The sequence below is a fragment of the Nannobrachium achirus genome (genome assembly GCF_963921795.1).
Source record: "Nannobrachium achirus genome assembly, chromosome: 16".
Classification (NCBI taxonomy): domain Eukaryota; kingdom Metazoa; phylum Chordata; class Actinopteri; order Myctophiformes; family Myctophidae; genus Nannobrachium; species Nannobrachium achirus.
In genome coordinates, this window is record NC_137823.1 from 31,180,296 (window position 1) to 31,207,351 (window position 27,056).

Here is a 27,056-nt window from a genome sequence, read left to right on the forward strand (position 1 = left end):
GTTCATCATTCACTCACTCGGCTCTTTTCTCACTTTGTGGCTTGACGGCGCCGTTCAGCTTGACGACACTGTACAGCGACTGTTGTGTTGTGTTTGTACAAACCTACTGAAGATCATCACAACTCGGGAGGGGTGGATGTAATGTAAGTAAAGCGACCAATGCTACGCAGGCTGTTTCACACATTATAGGCTACTGATAGTGTTTTACAACTGTCACTTGTCTTTATTTTCTAATATGGCAGCGTGAGTCGTAATTGCAACGCTCAAATCTGCAGTTTATCTCATTTTGCAACAACAGGTTGGTCGACTTATCTTAGATCAACGTCGGAGATAATTTACTATTTCATGATAAGGTCATTGTTTGTTGCCTACCAATGTTGGAAAAAGTACCCAAATGTTTTTACTTTATAAGTATCAATACTGCAATGAAGAAATACTCTGTTACAAGTTAAGGTCCGGAATTCAAAATGTACTTGAGTAAAAGTACAAAAGTTGGCATAAAAATGTAATTGGCATTAAAAAAGTAAAAATACAAAATGTTTGAAAATTGCAGATCTACAAGCTCACAGCGCGTCTCTTCGTGGATATAAAAAAGGTATAAAGTGATTAATGTAGGCCTATGTTTTATAATATTATAATTTATATCTGCAAAGTAACTAGTACGTTTTCAAATAATTGTAGTGGAGTGGATCTGAGATGTAGTGGAGTAAGTGAAAGTATTGGAAATAAATAAAGTACAAATACCTATTTTTTTATTTATTTAAGTACAGTACTTAAGTAAATGTACTTAATTACTTTAAACCACTCACTCATATCCTCCCAATATGGTTATTGGGTTAAGGTTACACAAAAGCTCATTTAAATATTCCAATTTAGCAGTAGGTAGATTTGTATTTCTTTAATGTTTATATTCTCATATGTCGGTTGTTATCAACATTTGTAATTTCAAGGTCCCCTCAGTGTAATATGTATTAGGTCACTGACCACCATTTGATACGACTGTTATCCCTGCTGCCCTTATATAGACTATACAATCCTCTGTGTTCATTTAACTCTGAATTACAGACCTGTAAGGGCCACATTTCTTGCTAATTATCAAAAAAAATTGTTGCAATGGTTATTTGTGCTATATGTGAATACACTGAACAATTTGTGTGAAAAAGAGACAAACACAAACCACCTGGAACTCCCCTCAGGGGTCCTTGAACCTAACAGTGTGAACCAGTGCTTTAGTAGTATGACCAGAATGTCTGCAGGGTTGAGAGCAAGGTGAGAGGTTGGCATTGCAATTTGACCATTGCTTCCCTGACTTTTCTGCAACAATAGAATGAGTCGTGAAATCAGCGAGAACCTGAAGTTGGCCAGAGAGTATGCCCTGCTGGGGAACTACAGCTCTGCCAGTGTTTTCTACCAAGGCATACTGGAGCAGATCAAGAGGAATGTGTACTCTGTGCGTGACAGCAGTCTGCAACAGCGATGGCAGCAGGTACTGTATACCAGTGTCAGTCGTGGCAGAGGCAGACATATTGACATGAAATAGCATGGTAAACACAGTTGTTAGCAATAAGAGCCTTTCCACTTTCCAGTGTGAGCCAACGTGCAAACTAGCTGGGAACACCCTGACTCTGTTTAACCTGAGTGGATTGGTGACACCTGTGTTTACACAATAACTTACTTCATGTCAAAGCTCTGTCATGCCCAAATGTCACAGCAGCACTGTGTCAATTATCACTGATATGAGAGTCTACAAAATGTACATGCATACGTGTGTAAGCTCTCAGAGTTACTGATGGATAAATGAAAATTGGTTCACCCCCTTGCTTTATGGTTGTATGTAGGGAATAGGGATGGGACGATAAGCGATATTATTGTGATATAAAAACACTAAGATAATCGCATCGTGAAGTTTTAATTTATCGTGAAATCGTCCTCCGTCATGCACTGGGATCAATTCACCTTTTGTTTGCCGAGCTGCATATCCGGTACCATTTAAACCTCTACTGGTAAGACTTATAATAATACATACTTGATACGGTCGTTTTTTCAGTGTCCACCAAATCTTCTTTGACAAAAAAATAGTCGATCTACAAGCTCACAATGCGCTGTGTTGCGACGTGTTGTGAGCTTGTAGATCGGCTATTTCTTTGGCAAATGTTCCGCCCCAGGATAATGGATGTCGGGGATATTTTGATTATCGCGATCATTTCATAAATGGTGATTTCTTTGGTCACAATAATCGTGATATGAAATTGTCATATCGTCCCATCCCTATGTCTGTGATTGTTCTTGTCCTTTCACAGTTGTGGCAAGAAATCAACGAGGAGAATAAACATATTCAAGATATCATGTCCACCCTGGAGAACTTTCAACTGAACACCACCCCTGTTAAACCAACTAACCCCAGTGACAATGCTGACATATGGCCTGTTCCAGTAGAGCCAAGGTATGAAAAGTTGGAAGATGATTGAGCTTTTATTTTGGCTTTTTTTTTTATCCTGAGGTTATTAATTGCAAAAAGAGTTATTATCTCTCTTCTTTCTATGGATGAGTCTTCCCTTTTTTTTTTTTTTTAGCAAGTCCGACCAGCACAAATCAACAACAAAACTGTTTTGAACCACATTCCACGGTTGTTTCAAATCAAATCATATTTCTAAAGATGTGTCTCAGTCTGGACACTTCCGGGTACCCACGGTCATAAAATTCCTGGAAATATTTTGAAATTAGAAAAAATACTTTCCAGTCCTGGAAAAGGTTTGGAATTTATCAAGGGTCCTGGAAGAATATTTGGATATGCATTGTTTTTGGCTATTGATTTTGTTAATTAAAAAAATGTTTCCAAAACATGTAAACATTACACAAAATATGAAACATAAGTCATTTTCCGCCAAACGGGCTGCGTGATAACAGCCTAATGTGCATGACAAAAAGAACAGCGTTCACACAACGTTCTGCAGCCTTATCCCATGTCCTGGGATAGGTGGTGTTGCAAAGAGTGTGGCACGACATTTGGAATGGAATTATACCATTCTATATTCTCTGCTTTATTTTTGCTACACTACCTGTCTTTGGGCATTGTACATAGGAGTAAGAGACTCATTATTAATTTGTGCTGAATGATTGTTATACACATATAGGCCTGGAAATTGGGTTAAATATTCTGGAAAGGTTTTAGAAATTAATTTGTTAAAAATGTGTGGGAACCCTGATGCTTGTACACTTGTTGTACGATGGTGTCACTCACAAAAAATAAGCAGGTCTATGTCATCTGTAATTGATATGAGGGGGTGGGTTTCAGTGCATCACTGTTCTCTTCTGCAGGGTGCACTCATGTGTGTGAGGTTGCACGAGCTATTTGTCTGAGGACAATAACCCAATGATGTAGTCATATGAGTGAGATTAGTGCTTGTGGGTGCCTGGTGTGGGCCTGTATTGGTAATCTTAACGCCTCTGGAAAGGCGGCCAACAAATGTGTTTTCTCCCTGTTCTGTGCGTTTCACCTCACTAGTTAGACAGGAGGTGTTTTTTGGTTTCATACTTGAATTCAAATCCAGTTTGAATGTGACCCTATGTACTAATAATAAGCAATTAACACAATATTCCAAATATACTGTATAAAGTTGTTCTTTGTCTTTGAGCCTGCTGGAATATTTCACACCCAATTCTTGGATCCAATCACCGCTGACTTGTATTTCGGACTGCGTATGTTTCCTCCAACAAAAGTCATTATATGCAACACATAGGCTTCTGTTTAACCACTTCAACCTCGTATCCCTGTTTTGGGCATGTCACAATATTCCCAAAATTTAAAAATAGCAAAAACAGGCTGTTTTGATGAAGCCAATGAAGCCATTATGGGAAAAGAGGTGTTTCTGCTGGAGCTTGTATACAATGCAATGAGGAAAAGGAAATCGGCAGCAGCGGCTTTCGCGAGGCATCATGGGAAAATGACTTTTTTCGCTCACCAGCGGCCGCCACAGTGCGGCAGCTATCGGTTACCATGGTAACCAGTTAACGGATGTTTACGGGACCAAGGAAGCTTCAGGGTGCGTGATATAACGAAATAATGATCTGTTCTTATTTAACAACATAAAACCGAGCATACCTATTTTGTGCACGTCATAATAGGCGAAGATACTTTGAAAATAGCCGCAAGCTTACAATGCGGTCAGAATTTGGTCAGAATTTATTGAGAGGATTTCCCCTTGAGATGCGGCATCTCATTTTAGAGGAGGTCATAAACATATAAGTAACATTACATACAGTACTAAACACACAAATAACATTACATACAGTACAAAAACACATGACTAAGACATTATACAATGCAAACACACAACACGTACAGTACAGTTAGCTTGCTCACCATCTCCCACCCTTACCCCAAGTCATTTAAGCAAAAAATAATGGAGAATGCAATTTTTTAAGTACAAATACAATCAATATTAGAGGCATGAACAGGTTGTTTCAAGATGTGAGTACAAGGAAGTCCTGAAGCGGCCAAAAGATGTAACAGATCTGATTGAAAGAGGGAGATTGTTCCAGTCAGATGGAGCTTTGTAGTGGAATTTGGGGGGACGGTGAGATAGGGATGTTGTGAGTTCCTGAGTGGATATGGTGATGTGTATGGTTCCAGGGATTGTTTCAAATAAGATGGACAGTTGAAGTGAACACATTTAAAAAGGAATAGGTACCAGTGAAGTTGCCTTCTTGCCGTAGGCTGCAGCCAATCGAGTGAACTATACAGAGTGCAGTGGTGTGTTCTGTACGGGCATCTTTGTACAAATCTACATATGGAGTAAAAAGGAGTGGACCAAATATTGACACTTGGGGGACTCTGTTCAATGAAGGGGTTTAAGTGGTTAAAAGTAAAATATCTCTTCCATGTCCTGTTAGGAGGCCTGCCAACCCACACAAAGACGGCAAACCTCACAACAACCGCCTGAGTGTGGGTGTGAGGGCACAACAAAGGAACTCGCCTCGTGGGGCCAATGGCGACAGGGCAAGACCTTCCAAGGGCAAAGACAAGAAGGAGGGAAAAGATGGACCTGGCAAATCAAAGGAAGATAAGGTGAATACTATGGTTGTTCATTTACAGGCACACGACAGATTCTGTTCAAAGGACGGTTATTCTTGGATACGCAGAGATTGCGTGCATTTATGGATAGGTATACCTAATTGGTGAATTGGCAGGCATTTATTACTTCAATGCCTGCCAACGGTACATAATTAATCCTCCATCAGTGGGGACACGGTGGCGCAGTCGATAGCGCTGTTTCCTCACAGCTAGAAGGTCCTGGGTTCGATTCCTGCCGGGGGTGTGTTCTCTCCTCAGCGTCATCAGTGCCCATACCCTAGGTGGGTTTGGTAAAAGGGCCTTTCTGTGTGGAGTTTGCATGTTCTCCCCGTGTCCTCTATAGGGTATTAAGGTACCCTCACAAAAACATGCAGTAATCCTGGTCTCTATACTGCCTCCCCCTGGCCAGCTGGGGCACCTGATCGAGGGGATAGGAACTGGTTAGAGCTACGTCCAACCCTGTCAGGTGAAAAGAAGAGGCTTGGAAAATGTATACACCATCAACATTATGCCCAAGGATCGCACCAATATATCAGCCCTGATACATAACATATATGTATCTGTATTATTGTCCAGTACTGTTATATATCCCTACGATGTGCTAGGCTCAATTCCCATCAGTTTCTTGCCAAGGCCTGTCTATGCTATCTCCCTCTCATCTTTCAAATGATTCTCTATATACAAGTAAATATACTAAGCAAATGGACTGCACAATCACCCTAAAAAATAATAATTGTATTTTGTCTTTAAATCTCATTATCTTGTGTAAAACACTTTGAATTGCATTTTATATATTACATTTGCTACACAAATGTTAATAATAAAGTGACTTGAAATATGAAAAATGCATATTCTTCTAGCTAGAGACCAACCAACATAATTCTTGGCTGTACTGCATGCCATGCCACCAGTATTCAAACAAACCTATTTGGGCTGTAGGTGAAACACTATTCGCATACACTGTATGTTTGCCTACAATCACACCCAGCCTGTCCGTCCAGTTTCTGGTTTGAGGTGTATTCCATGTAGAGTAGACCCCTCAGGATATAGTAACTCTTGATGTTTGTTTGCTTTGCAGAACAAAGAGGGCCAAGAGAAAGAGTTGTTGAAGAAGTTTGATGGGACGGGATACGACAAAGACCTTGTCGAGGCTCTTGAAAGAGACATTATATCCCAAACCCCCAACATTAAATGGTATGAAGGTATCTCAACAGTCTGTCTTTCTGGTAACAGGTCCATATCAAAGTAATACCTACAGTATCTAACCAAAGCTATGTATTTCCACAGGGAGGACATTGCCGATTTAGAAGATGCCAAAAAACTACTTAAAGAGGCAGTTGTGTTGCCGATGTGGATGCCTGCATTTTTCAAGGGCATACGAAGACCGTGGAAGGTACTATTGAAAGAGTTTAACAGAAGGCTATTAGTGACATTTATGTTATAGTGCATCTACAACTAGAGTTGTACCAACACAATTATCAGAAATGCCTCCGATACTGCCTAAAATGATGGAGCCGGTATCGGTGAGTACGTAAGTCAATGCACCGATCTCATAGCACGTTATGATATACTTCATATATTCATAATGCTATGCTACCCAGGCAAACAAACGTGCGGTCACTGCAGTGCTAGTAGAGGGTGTAACATTAGTCAGAGCTAGCAAAATGGTATTGTTATATTAATTATTATTGTTATTAATATATTATTATTATTGTAAACACTGGTATACGATCAGTGTTGACAGATATGCATGTTCAGGTATCAGAGTTTGTATCGGATCTACTCATCTAGAAAGTGGTAGAAGTTGGTTGATATTTTACAGGTATTGGAAGAATAATAGCCTGGGGAGACGAGAAATTACAAAGATGGCATGAAGTGATGCATATTAAAATGGGAAAACCAATTACTGTAAATGAAACCGTGTTCTGTTTTCAGGGAGTTCTCATGGTCGGTCCTCCAGGCACCGGCAAAACCCTCTTGGCCAAAGCGGTCGCTACAGAGTGCAAAACGACTTTCTTCAACGTCTCCTCGTCCACTCTCACGTCCAAGTACAGAGGGGAGTCTGAGAAACTGGTTCGCCTCCTCTTTGAAATGGTAAGGATCTCACATATTCCACTTGATAGGGACAGTGACGGATCCACAAGTTAAGTCAAGTTGGGGGTTGAACCACCCACTCAGTCCAGAGCAGAACCAATGTTTGACACCAACATTGGTGTCACTGTCACACATTAATGCAGATTGCAATGTTTAGTAATGTATCAAAATATTAAAATAGGGAGTTGTACACACACACTCTTTTATTTTGGTAAATCATTTGTATCTCAGCAACTCTTTCTTTCTTTTAATGCCTTATCCGGTGTCAGTCAGGACATTGTGAAGATACCAGGTGTACAACATTGCTCTTCAGAATCAAAAGATCTCAATACTACGGATGAATTTCTTTCTTTTTTTCATTAATGTTTTCAAAGGTATAATTTGGTAAATGGTAACTTAATATTCCCCTTTTCCCATTAGTTTTTCCCCCCTGACACTCGCTCTCCACAGATTGTGTTGCACAATAAAGCATAAATAAAATGTTTAACAAATATGTATTTATGTATTTATTTTCTGCTCTGCTGATTAGTGCTTGTATTTGTTTTGGTGCAGGCACGGCACTACGCCCCCACCACAATCTTCATCGACGAGATCGACTCCATGTGCAGCCGCCGAGGGACGTCAGAGGAGCACGAGGCCAGTCGCAGAGTCAAGGCAGAGCTGCTGGTGCAGATGGATGGTATTATAATTTAATTATTGCAGCAGCAGCAGCCAAGTAAAAAATATAATGATGATTGTAATAATAGATTTTTGTCCTCGTGTTAACATTCCTTTGGCTTGTGCAACAGCAGATCCAAGGAAAGTATCCAAAAATACTAGTTTGATGTCAAAATAATGCCCTATAACAGGGTTCTTCAACGTTTTCAGGCCAAGGACCCCTTATCTGAGAGAGCGAGATGAAACAGGGACCCCCACAACATATTGTATAAAATTGTGTTTCAGATTAAAAATGTTCATAGATTTCTTAGACAGCCTAGACCCGTTTGACAGCACTGTCATCATGTTGGAGTCATGTGTATTTATTTTCAGACATTTAACCACTTGAACCGTCAAATAATTAGTCTGCTCTTCTTTTCCCTCTACAAACCTCTTTGCCGAAAATAGCCGATCTACAAGCTTACAACGCCTCGCAGCGCGAGGCTTTGTACGCTTGTAGATCTGCTAATTTTGGCTAATGTTCCACTCAGAATAGGGATGCTAGGGTTCAAATGGTTAATTTAAAGGACAACTTTAGTTTTTTACTACAAGGGTTCATATTTTAGATTGTAATTAAAGAATATAAAAGATGAGTGTTAAAATTATTTAATTTACTTCTTTCTATTGTTTTAGAGATTATTATTTCAGTGGTTGGGGCATGCGTACAAATGGCTAAATATGTCATTTTACACAGAATAACCCCATTCCCAAGATACAACGCAACCTTTCATGGTTGGATGTGACTTATGGGTGCTAGAAGTGTTACTGTAAATAGCAATAAAGAAACTGCTGGCTTATTGTGTCTAAAAAGATATATTTAGTCACTTGTGCGCATGCCCCCATTCGTACGCATGCCCCACATTTTAGCACGGTAAACGCGATAAAACAATAGAACGAAGCAACTGAAAACATTTTAACACTCACTTTTTCTTTTCTCTAATTACAATCTAAAATATGAACCCTTGTTGTAGAAAACCAAAGTTGTCCTTTAAAAGACATGATCATATCACACAGATTTGGAGGACCCCCTGTAGTTACTCTGAGACCGGACCCCCTGTTGAAGACCCCGGTCCTATAATTAAAAAGTACTGCATCTCAAAGATGTTCTTGAAGCTTGATGGTTTCTGTCTCTGTTGCATAGGTGTGGGTGGTGTCTCAGGAGGCGATGAAGACCCCTCCAAGATGGTGATGGTGCTGGCTGCTACTAACTTCCCCTGGGATATCGACGAGGCACTGAGGAGAAGACTGGAGAAGAGGATCTACATCCCTCTTCCCTCAGGTAAACGGCTGCCTCTATCACAGGGGTTCCCAGACCCAGTGGTTTGTGGGTCACAGACCAATTCTTATGGGTCACAGACCAATGTTTATGGGTCACGCCTCGAGTAGTCTCGCATAGCCAACTATTCCACAATCTCTGAATGCTATATAGAGTTTGGAACTACAGCTCCTGAACGGCGAGTAATGGTAGCTGGCATTTCTGTTCATGAAAATATATTTAAAAATGTAATTTCTGCTAAGCAGCAAGCTAAATATGCTTAGTTGATTTTTTTATTTATATTAGGATAAATGTGCGCAATGTTAAAAACTAAACAGAAGTGGGGAGGCTTCACATCCGCTTTAAAGTTATACCATGTAACTTTTTTTATAAAACAAATCTTAAAATGGTCCTAGCTGTTAAATCGCTAAAGTTTTAGAACCCCCACTCCGTTATTTTCAGCTTCTAAAGCCTTCTCTTTATATGTTTTCTATGATGTTTTCGCGGAAAAATTGCGTCATCACACTACCGGCCAATCACAGCGAGGGTTATACACTGCCGGCCAATCACAGCGCAGAACATACACTGCCGGGCTCTCTGGTGGGTTTAGGAAACACGCCTTCAGGAAGTACACTGCAGTGTTTACACTGGAGGAGTCTAGCATGTAACTCCCCAACCGCTGCTCGTAGAAGGACACGGGAGACCTCATTGAAAGCGTCTCGGCGAGGCGAGGCGGACGCGGTGGTCTGACGGCCCGGTCCGCGAGCGAAAAACGGACGAAAAAAGCAAACGCGACCGTGGTTTGCTATACTGCTACAGACCACCAGTTGAGCAACTTACACAGTATAGCTTTAACTGGGTACTCATCATTCTTCTTACGTTACCCCAGACTGTATGACGGGAGCATTTGCCAATCGCGGGAGTCAACAGTCTGGCCACGCAAAACTAAGCCTCGAGTAAACTACAAAAAATAAAATATAAATTTCAAAAGATGGAAAATCTTTTGAAATATATAATTTTATTCTTTAGAATAAAATACAATTTACAATGCCAAATGTCCCACTCGACACCAGGGAGACATTTCTCAATGTGAAGAGTAGAGAAGCCACCCCCAACCACTGCTAATATATATTATTACATACTACGTACATACTCTACCATACAGATTGGTTTAAATAACATGTTATTTATATAAATAAGTCCTGGATTGTAGCTTTAACATAGTTAGTTACATTTAAAAATCAGGCCTGTCGTTGTCTCAATTAATTGGCCTATACTGTAGGTGGTGCCATTGTTGATATATTTGAAACACGAGGCTGTCAGCTGTTAAGAAGCGCTGCTCTGCGCTGTCTCTTCCAACTGTTAATACTCTAAAGAGACAATTTCAAGAGGAGTAGCCTGGGATCTTTTCACAATTCAGGGTTTGATCCAGTCGGGAGCGGAAACCACTCTACATCATGTGTAATTCTCAAAGGACTACAATTTGGCCGGAAAGATCAAACCGGATTCAGTTTTAACCCAAAATAATTCCCCTGCGCTCAAGGACATACTTTTAGGGCCTACCTAATAAACCCCTTGATGCAGCGTAGTTTTGCTTTTGGAAATTTTGTTGATATATGCATCTTTTGATCCAACTCGTAGCGACTGGCAAGACTACACTAGGCTAATCGAGCATGTTAATAGGGATTAGGGAAACAAAGGGGGGAAACCAAAAGATGCCGCTTCTTCTGCTTGTGGTTTCCGCCTAGACCGGATCAAACGGCCCGTTGTAAACGAATACCAGGCTTTCCTCTTAGGAAAGACTGGTGACGCGAGGTTACAAGAGGAGAGCACTGCTCACATTGAAATGACTGCACTGCTAAGATCAGCGTTGCCACTGTGTGCACACAGCCGAGGGCAGGGTGGAGCTGCTGAAGATCAACCTGAAGGAGCTGGAGGTGGCAGACGATGTGGACATGGACAGGATCGCTGAACAGATGGAGGGCTACTCTGGAGCTGACATCACTAACGTTTGCAGGCAAGGCTCTAGGCTAGGGATTCTTTTCTTGGCTGATTACTTTTTACGATGCGGAACGCATCTGTGTCACGTATTACTTTATACTTTGGCTAATCAAAAATAGCAGATATACAAGCTCACCGAGTGCCACCCTATGAGCTTGTAGATCTGCTATTTTTGAAAAATCACAAGGATTTGTGTGTGTGTGTGTGTGTGTGTGTGTGTGTGTGTGTGTGTGTGTGTGTGTGTGTGTGTGTGTGTGTGTGTGTGTGTGTGTGTGTGTGTGTGTGTGTGTGTGTGTGTGTGTGTGTGTGTGTGTGTGTGTGTGTGTGTGTGTGTGTGTGTGTGTGTGTGTGTGTGTGTGTGTGTGTCTGTGTGTGTGTGTGTGTGTGTGTGTGTGTGTGTGTCTGTCTGTGTCATGTTTGTGCAAACCTTTGTAACTCAAGTGATTGCTTCTGTGCCTTCCCTGGAACAACATATTTTGAGATGGGGGTCCATGCTCAAATACATATAATTCTAGGGGTCCTTGACACGAAATGGTTTGAGAACCACTGATCACAGAAACATACGTTTTTCATAAACCTTAGAAGGATTTAGAAGACATTTATAGAATCGGCCTCAGGTCTTAAAGTGTTAACCACTCGATTCTTAGTTTATACTTCATCGACCAATGGTGTTGAGCAAGAATTGTGCAAATAGCTGTAATGTGATGGTCATGTTGGATATTCTATATAGATTTGTACCATTTGTAGCCAGAGCCTTTAACCTTTTTGTAATGTGCCACTGCTGCAGGGATGCCTCGTTGATGGCCATGAGGAGGAGGATCGAAGGCCTGACGCCGGAAGAGATCCGCAACATTTCCCGGGATGAAATGCACATGCCAACCACCATGGACGACTTTGAGTGTGCACTAAAGAAGGTGTCCAAATCTGTGTCTGCGTCTGACCTGGAGAAGTATGACAAGTGGATAGAAGAGTTTGGGTCCTGCTGAGGAATAATCAATGGTGAAATAAGCTGTGTGGGGTGGGTGGGGGTGTGTTTGACTGTCGGGGCTGACTGGTTAGGATGAAGACCATTCACACCTGGTTGTGTATGCTAGGTTGCTTTTTGTTTTCTTTTTGTTTTGATAAATTATTGGTATGCCAAGTGATGTTTGAGGCCTTAGATGTGAGATGGGGTGAGACTACCTGCACTTGAAAATCAGCACCTATTCGCCTTACTTTGCATGATATAAGTAGTTCAAGGTTAACAGAAGCCACTGCACATTCCTGAGGATATATAATGTTTCCCTTTTTGTTTTGGCTCTACCATGGACCATGTTCCTGGTGAGAGACGATGCCATCACTACTACCTTACCTATAACTAGGACACTTGAGTTTTTGTTGCACAATCAATGTCTATAGTTTTATTCTACATGTATTTACATGTTTGTATCTACAGTAGTTGGCATGTATCTCTTAGGCTAGAGGCTTGCATCTCTAGTTTTAGGATCTTAAAGCTGCTAAGCATAAGAAAATATCAGCAACAACTACCCCGTGCAATGTTTTCTCCCAAGTTATGTGCAGGTGCTAACAGAATCTCCTATTAGCACTGAGTTTCCCAAGTATTGTTGTCGCTGTGGTTGAGGTGTTTTCCTGTTGAGTTTGTCAGCTATCAAGCTTGAGGACTCCATTCAAAGTAAGAGGGTGATAGAAAATAACAGGGCAGCCAATGGAGTTCAATGGAGAAGTGGTGCCATTGTTATATTCAGTTCCAATTTTTATATATTCTGCAATATTCTACTTTAATAATTATAGCCATACAGTGTATTTAACCTGTAAATATAAAATCTGTCTTTATTTGGAGAACAGGCCCGTGAGGGCACACACTCTTAATATGTAAACTAAAAGTTAATCTGTTGGTGCTTGCTGAGCTGTTAACACTGTCATGAGCCAAACGCATAAATTGTATTGCTGAATGCAATTTAATGTCACCGCCCTCAACCTAGAGGCCACAGTCTAATAACGCCATGGCCTTCCTTTCCAAATATAAGCCATTTATTAGGTGTGCATTCTGTTAACGAAGCTGCACAAAATATAAAATGCTGTGTTCATTGGCAAAGCACCACTAGCTTTGTTCTGTCTCAGTCCCTCCAGTATCTCCTCTAGTTGGTCTCTCTCTCCTCAGTGAGACAAGTCACAGTAGACAGAAATTTCTCCACCTCTGTAGTGCAATCGGCACATCACGAAGCGTAAAGCGCTGATGAACTGTTGGAAAGGAGGCCATCTCTCTTGGCTCTCTCACTGTCCAGCTCCTCCGCCGCGTTCAGCTGCTTGGGCTTAAGCTGATGTACAACCTCACTAATGGAAGTCAAGGGCGAGACCTAAAACCTTGCCCAAATATGGAGTCATAGGTCATATGTGTGACTGACGTCATAGACTGAACAAATGAAGTCGGAGATCCACATTCCGTTAATAGACACTGTCTTGTCTTTTGTTTTGTTTTTATATATATATTCCTTTCAGCTTTAAGTGTAATCTAACATTTCCTTAAAATTAAGATTTAATATTCTTATATTTTTTTTGTTTTTTCTGGTTGTGCTGATTCTGTCAAGCAATGTACTTGATCTGAGTTTTTTTTATTCATGCACTTGATTTTCTGTCTATTGTGGAACCATCTGGTTAACCTCTGGATGTGAATTTATACAATCAAATAAAGTAAAATAAGTGGTTAAATGTGTGTTTATGTGTTTTGCCAGTTTACTAAATAGTGTTGAATTGTGCTGAGCTCATTAATGAGCAAATATCCAGTCATTTGGGGGATGTTCATATTTCCACAATGAATCACTGCAGGTCCCTGCAATGAGTATAGTTCCCTTTCTCATCACAGGACATGAATGCTGATAATAAACAGTGCAGGACAGATGGAGAATCAAGATAAGGGTAGAGTGCACACTGCCAAATGTGCTCCCACTTTGTTCACAGATTAATTAAGTTTTAAGTAACCTTTAAGGCCAGACCACACCAATGCAATTAGTCAAACTCGCAACTCCCGACAACCAAACGGTCTTATAGCCAGTAGACACCAGTGCAACTCCTTGCAAGGAGTTGCACTGGTGTGGATTGGCCTTAAAGTTTAAAGTATACTCATCGGAATCCTGGTGATCCAGTTTGCCGAGACTACCCTTTTTGCATACGTGTGCATGTCATTGCTGTGGTGTACCGTCCGGTTTTGTCGATTCTGATCTTTATAACGGCTTACATTTTCTGACCAAATTTATGAACTGCAGTGGTTTTCAAACTTTTCAAGCTGCGACCCCCAAAATAATTTAAACTGGGGACCCCCCAAAATAATCATATTTGAACTGGGCACACCCCACCCTGAATAACACTTGGAATTGTACTAGTTGAGGCATTACATTTAGTTGTGAGTTTGTAGATTGTCTATTAAAAAACAATAGTGAGGTCTGGGGAACCTCTAGAGGTCACTGAGGGATTGGATTCCAGGGGATCGCCAGCAAAAAAAAGAAAGCTCTATAATTTAACTATGATTCAGTACACTTGGAATTATTTCAGTACAAAATGTGATTGACATTTCAATATGTATCAATGTCACCATTGTGAATCTATACCACCAGTAAGACTCCCTAATCAGGAGTATACACAAATTGGCCTGTAAGTGGCATTGGTTCCTGAGTGTAGGGGGAGGTGCGTTGCAAATGTATTGCTTAGAGGCCTTTAAAATTGGCAGCCCGTAGATCAGCTATTTTCAATGATACATTTTAGACATAACTAAACTGGGCCACTTGTAATTAAGTAGCACATTAGAATTGTGTTGCCAGTTGCCACCACCGAATAATAATAAAGGGAGAAAAAGATAGAAGTATAGCAATGTGACCAGCCAATCACAGTTTAAAAGAAAACAAGAAAGTATCAAGATATTTAAACATTGTATCAGTCAAGATCACTTCAGTGTAACGACTTTACTGAATAAAACCTCCTTGGCAAAATTACCTAAGGTGAGACATTAGGTGTGTGAGCATAGCTGCAGACATTATTATGAGCACACAGTTTGGTGTATTCAGGAGGGAATATGGGAAATGGGACAGATGCATGTTGATGACATGAGTAGCGAGATACTGTGTCCCGCTGTGCGTGATTTTTAGGCAACATCTGTAGGAGCAGTGTCTGTTAATGTTATCTGCAAAAAAAACAACCTCATGGTGGCACTAGAAGAGGGGCATGTGAGAAATCAGGGGCGGAGGTTGTGGTTTGCCAGCCAAGGAGTGTGTGTGCAACGTTTGGCATGGATAGGGGCAACGGTGTCGGAGATAAGAGTAGGGCCAAAAGTGTGACGTGACGGACAGACGGAGGGACAGACAGCCGGTGGAGGTTTTGATAGTAACTGCAACCTAACGGTCGCAATTATATTCAAACGATTTTAAACCAAAACATCTTTTCATATCTAGGACATTTGAAATGAATTAATTGGGTGCTATTGATACAAGAAAAGCCCTGAACAAAGGGACAAAAAATGAATTCAAAAATCTTCAGTATTCATTTTAGCATTATGCACTGGTAGATGAACTACCAGCTGTATTAGTTGACTAGCTTAATGTTCAACATGAAACAAACCACATCACCTGAATCACTATATTTTGTATACAAATCAAATTTATTAATTTCAGTAGTGTACAAATGAAGAGATATAAGACAAGAACTGCAGAATGATAGATAGGTAGAACGTGAAAAGTGAAATGTTGCATTGAGCTGTTGGAGGGAATCAGGATGGACAGTACTGAGTTAAGGCACATTGTATCTTAATTGAGTAAATATCCCACTAATTCCTTTTACTGAAATCATGCGTTAGTGGGGTTTTCTCCCAATGATATTGACCAAGTTGTTTGTTGATCCCTGTATTATGTGCAATTGTGCTAGATAAATAAGTCTATATTACTTGGCCATAGTAATATACTGTACAACTAACTCAATTAAATTATCAAGCTATGGTTATAGAAAACAAAATATGTGTCTTTAATCCTATGGATTGGAATCCTATGGATTGGATTAGCATTTTATTTAGGGTCATACCACATACAACCACACTGCAACCATAATCTGTCTCTGATGGAACTTGTTCCAAGTCGAGTACCCTAACTCATACATACTCTTATAACAATGGACAATTGATAGGCATACAGTAGGTCTACAGTATGTCTATGATGCTTTATATCCACAAGTTTCCAACGTCCCATCATGCATTGCGCAGAAAGGTGTGCGGCAGTTCCGACGTCGCAGCCGAGAGTGATCTACAAGCTCACAACGGTTGCATCTGCGACGTGACGTGAGTTTATATGTCTGCTATTCTCCGGTTGTGTCCCACACATAAATCTACAGTGAATTCTCGCGGAAACAGGTGGATAAATTCTAGATTCTAGCTTGATATAGCCTACTTCATTACATGTGGTGTTGCACACCAAAAGTATCACGTTGTGAGCTGTAGATCAGCTATTTTCATTGTGCGACTCTAATTTGCAATGAAAGTATGAAACACTTTTACAAAGCCTGTATCATAATGAAAATATATAATGGTCAAGATTCCACAGTGTTACACTTTGTTCTGTTCATACATTCAAGGCCCAGTGCTACAAATACCAGAACACTGAGATGGTATGTTCTGCAAAGATGTCTTAGTAAGACCTGGCACAAAAAAAACGAAGTTGCTCTTGAGTGCTGACTTGGATGCTTGCTGCCATTGTCGAACCTGAACTCTTGAGTGGTGGTGCAGTCACCTTACTCCCAAACCGTATGACATACTGTCTTTACTTGGCGTGACACGTTAGGGGCTGTCCAAAGGGAATTCATACAAACAGGTATGACCAACCAAGTACAGGTCAGGTCGTCATCACTATTTCACCAGTCATGTAAGGCACAACATTAGATGGCGGAGATATGAACATTGGTTCCTGGAATGAGGTTGTCATCTTTTCCATCAATTAGTGGGTCCCACTGGTTGAAATCCTTATTCATACCTGAAAATTTGATTGACAGAATTGATACAGATATAATGTTTATCCATCCAGACCAAGTGTGACAGTAGAGTTTCAAAAGTACAAGCATGGATAGTACGGAGTACAAATGCCAAATATGTTATACCAAATAAAACATGTTCAAGCACATGACAAGGTATATTTGGTCCATCCTGTGCGTGGATCTGTCATTGTCCTCACCAAGATGTCTTTGCAGGAATGCTAACGATGCTTTATTGCAGAGGTCCATGGCCAGTTCTGGGTCAATCTCTCCCTTCAGCTTCATCAGCTTGCCGATCCAGTTTCCCGTCAGGAAGGTGAAGTCTGGAAAGCTCTGATGAACTGCACCCCTGGCGAGGGAACACAGAAACCTAACGTTACATCATGAATGAAAATACTATGCAAGTTAACATAACACTGCCCCATGTCTAGAGATCGGAAATGTAATTTAAGCATCTTGCCTGCAACTCAAAGTTATTTGCGATCAGCAAATGCTCTTTCTATAGAGCGTACATGGGCAACTGGCGGCCCGGGGGCCACATGCGGCCCCCACCTTCACTTAATGCAGGTTAATACCGGAATACTGATATATTACTGATTTCAGCTGTTACAATTCCAATTCCAAACATGACCTGCTTTAATTCCGTCAGTCAATATTAGTAGCTTAAAGTGATAGTTCACCTATTTTTGACATAAAGCTGTGTGAAATACTTGCCATTAAAACAGTGGTTAAAAATGTATTAATTGATTACCAGAGTCCCGTGGTCAGAGTTCTGGTCAGTTTCTAATGAATATTAAGTAGTTCCAATGGGGTGGGGGCCGTTTGGCGTGGCCCAATCATTGAAAATAGATTAATCCACAAAACTAGCGTCATTTGTATTGTTGGCCTATTTCTACCATATAGAGCGAGGTTTCGTTCTGATCAGCTGACTGCAAAGCACCTTGTTTTGGGGAAATACGTTGCAGCGGCGTAGTGATACTGGACACAAAACATAGTACCATGTGACAGAGGGTTGAACGAAAGTTGGTCTATTTGGTAGAAATAGGTCAACAATACAAATGAAGCTAGTTTTGTGGATTCATCTATTTTTAATGATTGGGCCATGAGCCCCTGCCAAATCACCGGAACTACTTTATATTCATCTAAAACTGACCAGAACTCTGACCACAGGACTCTGGTAATTAATACATTTGTAACCACTATTTTAATGGCAAGTATTTCACACAGCTTCATGTCAAAAATAGGTGAACTATCACTTTAATGACTAGTATAGTAGTATTAAAATGTATTTTTTTATGTCCAATGTATTTGTATTTAGGTTCATAAAGTTAACATGATAACTAAATGCATTTGAAATGAGATATAAATGTTACATTTCAGGATTCCAATTCAAAAACAACCAAAAATAATTCAGGATTCCAATTCAAAAGAAGCAAAAATAGACGATCTACAAGCTCAAAATGCGATGCGTTTTGAGCTTGTAGATCTGCTATTTTTGCTTCTTTTGTATAAGATACTAGAATGACAAAGTAGGACGTAGCAATATGCAATGTGGCCCTCTGGAGTGAAGGTGGAAATATAGTGGCCCTCGCCATCATCAAAGTTGCCCACCCCTGCTATAGAGTGTATTATATTCTGGATAGTGTGGACAGTTTACCACAAGTCTAAGGTGACTTTTAACCTAGATTCGCCCGAGAGTTGTTGAACTGGCTTTGTTAAACTAGTAATAACAAGTTAACTCGTATCAAGCATAAAGACACTAGTGGCCTTACAAACAATCAGAAGTGTGTCTATCTTGTAGTTCCATGGTGACCAGGCATTTTTATTTACCGTATAATTCATTGCATGACATTTAGATAATTGTCATGCAACCAAAATGATATACTTTATTGAGTGAAAGTGTCATGCAAGGAACTATACATTTGTGTTAATTTGACAACAGCGCCGCTTTGTGGTTGAATCGTCCCATGATTCTGAAGCACATCCTGCTAGATCAGTGGTTCCCAAACTTTTTAACTCGAGACCCAAAAGAGAAATTGGACGTTTGCCCGAGATCCATTTTCATCCTATTTTCACTACTTTTTAATTATATTTAAAAAAATGTCTTAGCCGTATTTGTGTTTGTTTGTTTCAAAATGTATTTGAAAAAAATCGTAACCCACAAAAGAATGTTCTAGATGACACTTTGTTGTGACATCACTCGCTCATCTTTTACTGGGAAGCAGCCAGAAAGCCTGTTATACCTGATGGTGATCATTTTCCTCTGAATGGCAGCTGACTCCAGCTTCTTCATGCGGATAATGTTTCCCACCCACTGGAACTTCTCTGAGTTGATGAAGAAGATGGGCTGCTTCACCTGGGGAAATATCTCATCCTCCAGAGGGACCATCCAGGCATCCAGGGCAATGGCACACCTAGTCAGAGAGCATCACACAGGATACAGGGCAATAGCACACCTAATCAAGAGCATCACAGTATGTAGGGCAACAATGGCATTCCTAATCAGAGAGCAACACATTATGCAAGAAGACTGTTCATCATTATTTTTTTATTTTTTTTTATAGTTTTTATCCCACGATTATGTAACCCATTTTCACCCAGTGCCAATTGCCTATGTAATCCTGGGCTCTGCTCTCCCTCTGCCACGCCTGGGGAGACAACGGACTGACCTCATGCTTCCTTCTATGCATGAGGAGTCCAAGTTGCTTCTTTTCACCTGACAGTGGGGATTTTCCATGGTTTGGACGTAGCGCGTGGAAGGAACACGTTATTCCAATCAGTTCCTTTCCCCTCCATCAGGCGTCCCGGGCTGGCCAGGGCGAGGCATTATTGAGACCAGGATGTTCATCATTATTTGACCTCCCCTTTTCACATCGACAATGTCGGGTGAAAAAGAAAAGAACCCAAAGAAAAATGTTTCAATGGATATAATGCAGTTGTGAGCTTTAGTCAAAAGCTTGAATACTATTCTTTGGTTAACCGCTTTCAGTCTGACATCGCTATTTTGGGAATGTCATTAGAGGTTAAGGTTTTCAAAAATAGTAGAAAATACATAGTACATTGTAGATCTTTGCTATTTTTGAAAGACTAGGAACTGGATCGTCATATATGGAGATAGATCCCTTAAGTCAGAGGTTTTCAACTGGTGGTACGTGGACCTTACCATGCCATTTAGTAATGTAGGAAAGCAAAGATTTTTTTTCTTGAGAGTGCACTTGAGTGCACTAAATGACCTGGTAACCTATGCTGATGTGTACATTTAGTCAGTTACTTGGAAGTCAGAGGTAAAAACATTTCCACAGGGGAAAAAAATAGTTTGTTATCTCTTATCTCAAGAAGGGAAGGTTGTACCGGATTGACTGGAAGTGGATGAGTCATCATTATCAGGAAATGTGCCCTGCCCATGTCATTTCATATGTCTGCTCTTAAGTTACAATCCGTAGATCAGTTAACACGAGTTTAATATAAAAGGTTAAGAGAACAGAATAAGGTTAACCGTGGGATAGGATAGGAATAGATCAGTGGTTCTCAGCCTTTTTTGAGCTCTGGACTACTAGCATATCTCAGTTAAATAATTACTATTAAAGGCTTGATTTAAAACTATTGAAATAGTTCTGGGTAGTATCGTGCAACAAACTAAATCCAGCCCTTAACAGCCATTTAATTTAAAATGTTCCCTCCACACCACAGCCATATCCCCACTCAACACAACAGTGGTCCCCAGCGCGCAAGTAGGGTGATGATAGCTGTCTGTGGGTATGTGGGAATGTATGTATGTGGCCATAACTTTAACCAATGAAGGAGCAGTGTTCTCTGTGACGTCACCAACAGCTATCATCACCCTACAGTACTTGCATGCTCTGCAGGCGCGAGTTAACAGCCATATTTGGCTATGAGTGCACAAGGCCGCAAGTTGGCACCTCGACAGAGTGCAGTCTAATTTACAATCAGTTTAAAATGCCTGCCTTTAGTCATCAGTATATGCCCATATGTCAGCATGTGCCCTTTTTGAGCGGTGGTAAACCGCTCCATAGAGTGGCTGTGCGTGTGTCTCTAGCCTTTTTCCTCAGCGTTTTGACATAGTAAAATGTGTGTGTGTAGCATAGCGCTCCATAGAGTGGCTGTGCGTGTGTCTGTAGCCTTTTTCCTCAGTGTTTTGCCATAGTAAAATGTGTGTGTGTAGCATAGCCTGTACATCCTAGACTTAAATCCTAGTCTGAAGACGTTATGCAAGCACGACCACCGCTCACTTCACATTAGGTGTGATTTTTTTCTTATTTCCCAACCAACATATGACAGAGAACCAGCAGAGACAAAACATTAACGTGACCTATAAAACTGAAACGGGTGAAGGTTAAAATGCACTTACTTGAATTTGACTTCTTTGCACAGTGCTTCGATTACAGTCGCCCCCCCAAAAGAATGGCCCATGGCAGCTATCCTACACAGGTCCATGGAGTTCTGGTGATCAGAGGAACAGGAGGAACAAGATTTGAGTCCTCCTCATGGAAGGCTGAACGCGGAATTCATGATGCTAGAGAAATTATATTTTAGATCTCAACAGTCAACACTGAACTAGGATGCAATGCTCTAATTGCTCTGGTGCTATATACAGTGTTGTGCCTTAGTTCAACTTCTCTCTGATAGAAAATATATTATTTGATGTGAAATGCTTTGGGTTATTGTGTTTGCTTAGTATACTAGTACAGTATGATGTGTTTTTGTCGCTTTGTTGTTGTGTTAATGTAAATGTGTATGAGCCAACTAATGTGAATGCTCTACAAGCATGCTACAGTATTAGTGTAGAGATCTTTTTTATATTTGCCGAATGTTGGCCTATTATTACACTCCCAGAATAAGGATGCTAGGTTTCAAGTGGTTAATATGGTGATTCTGGGATCTTGGTCCACTGGTACCTCCAGTGTAGTCCAGTCAAACTGTGTTTGCAGCACGTTTTCCACTGCAATCCCTGAGTTGATTTCAATGAGCTTATCCAGGGCGCGGATGCATTCATCTGCCCTCTGTTTGACCTGTTAAATGACGAAAAGAAGGAATAGCTTTTGGTTAGGCCTATTTTACATGGCATATGTATAATTTATATCTTAATTGTATACTCCGATTTGAAAACAGTTTGTACCAGGTAGGTACCCCATACTGTAAAAGACGTTTTTTCAAATATAAGTGTTTAAACTGTTCCTCCTTTTGCTGGGGAGTCCCTGGAAACCCCTCAGGAACCCCACTTTGAAAAGCACTGGCCTACACCATCTCCATACACAATCACATACACATACCTGTTTATTTCTGAGCGGGTATTCATGTTCCCCATGCTGCAGAGCTCTGTAGTACATCCACTCCTCCACCAGGTCGCTTGGAGCCGATGTTTTAGACGAAGCTGCATCTTCCTTCTCTGACTCCGTCTTCTCTCGGTAATAATATGTAGCTGAGGCAGACTCGTCTCTGGATCATAATAAATAAACACGACGTGATGCAGTTATTATTATATGTTATTATTGTTATTATATTTTAGGCTGTTTTTGTTCTATTAGAGTAGACAACAGATTAGGGAAATGGCACGTAGAGGGTGAATGGTCACAATTATATATGGATGCATTAGAGCACATCCCAAATATCTGTTTTGATCTGACATGTTTATGCTCAAGTCGATTTGGGGCCCTTGGATCAACTATTGTTTATATTCTCCCCATTTTTAGTGTGTATGCCAATTCCACCCATAATATGTATAGTCCCTGTCACTGCCAAGTTGTGCCAACTCCTACTGTTGGTCTGGGGAGGGTGTGTAGACAACCACATGTCCCCTCCAGCCTTCTTTTCACCTGACAGTAAGGAGTTTCACTGGCAGTGGTGGAAAAACTACTCAAAGGTTTTACTTAAGTAAAAGTATCAATACTGCAATGTAGAAATACTCTGTTACAAGTACAAGTCCGGAATTCAAGCACAAAAAGTAAAAGTACAAAATGTTTGAAAATATCAGATCTACAAGCTCACAACGAGTTGTGAACTTGTAGATCGGCTAATTTCAAACAGCCTAGGTATAAAATAGGGCTAAAGTGGTTTATGTATGTTTTATAATACTATAATTTATATCTGCAAAGTAACTAGTAACTAAAGTTTTCAAATAATTATAGTGGAGTAAAAGTACAATATTTGGATGCGAGATGTAGTGGAATAGAAGTAAAAGTATTGGAAATACTCAAGTAAAGTGAAAATACCTCAAAATTCTACTCAGTAGTTAAGTAAATGTACTTGGTTGCTTTACAAAACTGCCCAAGGCAAGTACAAATTTAAAACATACATTTTACATACAATTATCTGAGGATGTACCTATATTTTCTTTTACTAAAGTAGATTGTGCAACCCACAGTATACATACATAACTAGCACATATCTCTTCTACATATCTCTTCATCAAATATGGCCAATCTACAAGCTCACAACGTGCCGCAAGCCCGCAACGCGTTGTGAGCTTGCGAATGTACACCCCAGAGGAGGGATGCCAGGTGTGTCAACTCCCTTCAATCAACAGTACTGACTGACTCACTGTGCGTCAGGCCATTATATTCTCCTCCATAGGTTCCCCTGCAGTCTATACTAGTAAAAAAAAAGTGATGAGCTGGCCTGTGCCATTGTCTGCACACCCTTTCCACTTCTACTCTACAGATAAACAGACAGCCGCTTAGCACCGCGCGTGTATATGGAGATGGTCTATTGTTGCCACTCACTGGCGTCACGCACAGGCACCACAATGCCCGTGGTTTGAACTTTGAATGAAATTTCCTGTGTTTATGTTTCCACTACGTGGTATTGATAATGATAGTGACTACCCTAAGTGCCCTTTGTGATTTTATGGTTCTCTCGCAGAATTATTAATAGGAGCAGTACCAGAATCTATCACATCTTAATTTGGCCCCATCGGGAAGCTCAAGTTACTTTTACGTTAGCACAAAGGAAGAAATTATAGCAGTAAGACACCCTTTGGGGCGAAAAGCGACCTTGCCCTAAAGGGCGAGGTCGCACAGGATGGAATTCGCACAGGACAGAATTCAATTGCCAGTGTGATTCGAGTTGTGGTTGGTTGTTTAAGTTGTACAAAATGTGGTCGCAATGACTACATATGTACAGTATAACCTTTTATATTTACCATCAATGATAATACTACATTATGATATTTGATAGCTTGTAAATGTCTCCACTAGGCCTGATTGTTGAGCTATTGTTTTCGTGCAGCCTATCTTGTTATGGTTCAGCTCGTCCTTGAAGCAGCGACAGTAAAACTGTGATCTCTGACTTGTGCCTCCTGGCAGAACTATCGTACCACTGACATGAGTGCTATCGTACATCTCCCCATGATACATAACCATCACCACCTAGAATATTGTCTGGTCTCCTAATTGTCTCATCGATTAATGACTCCACAACCGAAAGAAACCTACCTGCATAGTGAGTTATGATTGAAGCATGTTTATGAATCAGCACAATGTTGGATTTATTTGCATGTGTGTACCTGTGTTCCACTGACGCCACAATAAAGCCACGAGAAGCCAGCTCTGCACATATCGCTGAATACAGAGTCCTAGAAGGAGGAAGGTGGAAAAGGTACATTTCCGTGACATCATTCCATACTGGTAACTTGCTAAGTTAACCACTTTCAACATGGTGTCCATATTGTGGGCATGTTATTATAGGGGGGAAAGTGTTTAATGTAATACACTAAATGGCTGATTAACTGAATTGTACTAGCGTTGCGAGTACCTGAATGCTCCCAGGCCATGGGAGAAGATAATTACAGGATATTTCCCGTCCTTTTTAATTGGAACGTCCACGTATGCTGGAATCTTGAACGAGCCTTTAAAGAAATAACACATTCAAGCTTTCTTGAGTAGCGTGTCAAAAATGACTGAATTGTTGAATTTTGTTCCTGTCCATTATTGTACCAGTGGTGTGTTTATTTCTGAATAAAATGTGTAAACAAATAATTATTATTTAATATTTAAAAAAAGATTCACCAAAGAGGTAGTTGAAAATCCTTTCACTGAGCGTTCTGTTGATCTTCATGAAGTCTGCTAGACCATTGAAGTATTCCCTGCATGGAATCCAGTCAGGCTTTAGAGCGTTCTCCACCTCCTGGCCAGGGTAGTAAAGCCGGAAGAAGGTGCCCTGTTCCCCCACACAGAATAATCAGTTGACACAATCAAGCATGATGCGACCACAAAGTGTTGATTGCGGTTTGTTGTAGAAGGAAGTGGTCAGTAAGCTATATGCTCTGAATGTTGTTTTTGTGCATGGATCCTGTTTTTGCAACCTAACACTTAAGCACTCTTACCTTACTTTGGGCAATTTCCCCTCCCAAAAATGTCTTTCAAATTAAAAATATCAACAAAAGAAAGCTCACATGCAACGCGGCGCTTGAAGATCATCTATTTTAACTACCATTTTAACTCATCATAAATCAAAGTACATAGCTTAAGTGCCTAAAAGTAATACAGCTTGAAATGCAATGGCTCACGTTCGTGGCTCTATTCATGTACATTACCCGAGTAGTGTGATCCATCATGAGGTCGGTACATCCTACAGTGTAGGGTCCTTTGGCTGCCGGGATCCCTAGATGGTTACAGGAGTTTCCCATGGCAAAGAATCCGTACGTATACCTCCTCTTCTCTAAAAGGAAGGAGAAAAACATCTTTATTTGCTATTCAAAGAGCATACCGGTATTCAAATGACAGATATGTCACCATAGGACCGTGACACTTACAATAGACTTGATTGATACAACAATGGAGATAAGGGATACAGTGCCAATACCAATTCCTGGCACTACACTTTAAGAATTGACCAATGATGATTATTAATCCCATGATATTTTTACATAAAAAGATAGGACATTTGTATTCAACTGTGTCCAATTGGGGGAACCAATTGGGTGAAACAGACATAAATATTGTGACTTTGCTTTGAATTATGATGGTGCTGAATTGAACAATGTCAGATTTTAGTGTGGTGTCTGTCAAATATTTAGCAAGACTAACATGTACCTAAAGTGAGAAACTTCTCTTTTTCAAGTCCTTATTTTCTTTGAGCATTTTGACATATAGGCTACTAGCCTATGTTTACTAGAGTTGTTGTAAGTTACCCTTGCTGTACACACACACCTGTCATTAGCCTACTGTAGATACTAAATTCTATTCGTACACTATTACTATGTTATTACCATCCATACATTAGCCAGACCTCCTGTGATTGCACAAGAGGTTAACATTGCACACAGTGTCTGTTTGTAATGAAAACGTTCCGAGACTTTTATTTAGACTTTTGACCCATTTAGACTTTTGACCCAAAACATCAAAAGGTGATGGAAACTTCTGAGTTCGATGGTGTGTCTACTCTATACTTGTATCTCCTTCCCTACAGAGACCATAAAGTTGTATCCAGCGACAGATTGTTTTACAGTCAAAGCTGTTATTCTAATGTTGGAAAAAACTGAGAACTGCCATCGCTTCAGAGAGAGAATAACTGTAGGCTACTATTCTACTGGCTGCTTCACAGACCATCTATCTGACAGGCAGCCATCTGCCATTATAGCTGTTAAAACCGAAACTCAAAGATAGTAAACTTGTAACTGTACCTGTCTTGGACCACTGGTAAATCTTCTTGGTTAACAACTGTACGAGTCCCCCATTAGAAAACATGGACTACCACAACAGCAGCAGCAGGCTAAAGCTATCTGGGTTAATTTACTTATCTTCACTCAACAGGATCAGATACAAACGACCCGTGCCTCCGGAGGGCAAACAGGGTACTGGGTGTTGACGCTAACTGCGTGTCACTTGCGCAACATTGCTGCATGAATGGTAAAGCCGGTAGGATAGTAACATGGCATGAGAACGAGGAGTGGAGTATGGAGATCAAAGTCTGACA

At 40.5% G+C, this 27,056-nt stretch overlaps 2 protein-coding genes across 2 annotated transcripts; one reads left to right on the plus strand and one right to left on the minus strand.

Annotated features, from left to right (window-relative positions):
- Positions 1 to 7: 7 nt before the first annotated feature.
- katna1 (katanin p60 (ATPase containing) subunit A 1) lies at positions 8 to 12,116 on the plus strand. The gene is made up of 11 exons (XM_080745298.1): positions 8 to 143; positions 1,327 to 1,486; positions 2,301 to 2,443; positions 4,894 to 5,068; positions 6,153 to 6,268; positions 6,362 to 6,467; positions 7,010 to 7,168; positions 7,721 to 7,847; positions 9,006 to 9,143; positions 11,010 to 11,136; positions 11,908 to 12,116. The coding sequence occupies exons 2-11, from the start codon at positions 1,328 to 1,330 to the stop codon at positions 12,104 to 12,106; spliced, it is 1,449 nt and encodes a 482-aa protein (XP_080601424.1). The 5' UTR covers positions 8 to 143; position 1,327; the 3' UTR covers positions 12,107 to 12,116.
- A 3,677-nt stretch (positions 12,117 to 15,793) lies between these two features.
- pla2g7 (phospholipase A2, group VII (platelet-activating factor acetylhydrolase, plasma)) lies at positions 15,794 to 26,958 on the minus strand. Its single transcript, XM_080744319.1, has 11 exons — positions 26,764 to 26,958; positions 25,675 to 25,799; positions 25,148 to 25,298; positions 24,894 to 24,987; positions 24,646 to 24,714; positions 22,415 to 22,580; positions 22,040 to 22,153; positions 21,493 to 21,584; positions 19,367 to 19,537; positions 17,324 to 17,472; positions 15,794 to 17,125 (listed from the first exon to the last, which is right to left on the minus strand). Exons 1-11 carry the CDS (start codon positions 26,825 to 26,827, stop codon positions 17,031 to 17,033), a joined length of 1,290 nt encoding a protein of 429 aa, XP_080600445.1. The 5' UTR covers positions 26,828 to 26,958; the 3' UTR covers positions 15,794 to 17,030.
- Positions 26,959 to 27,056: the final 98 nt, after the last annotated feature.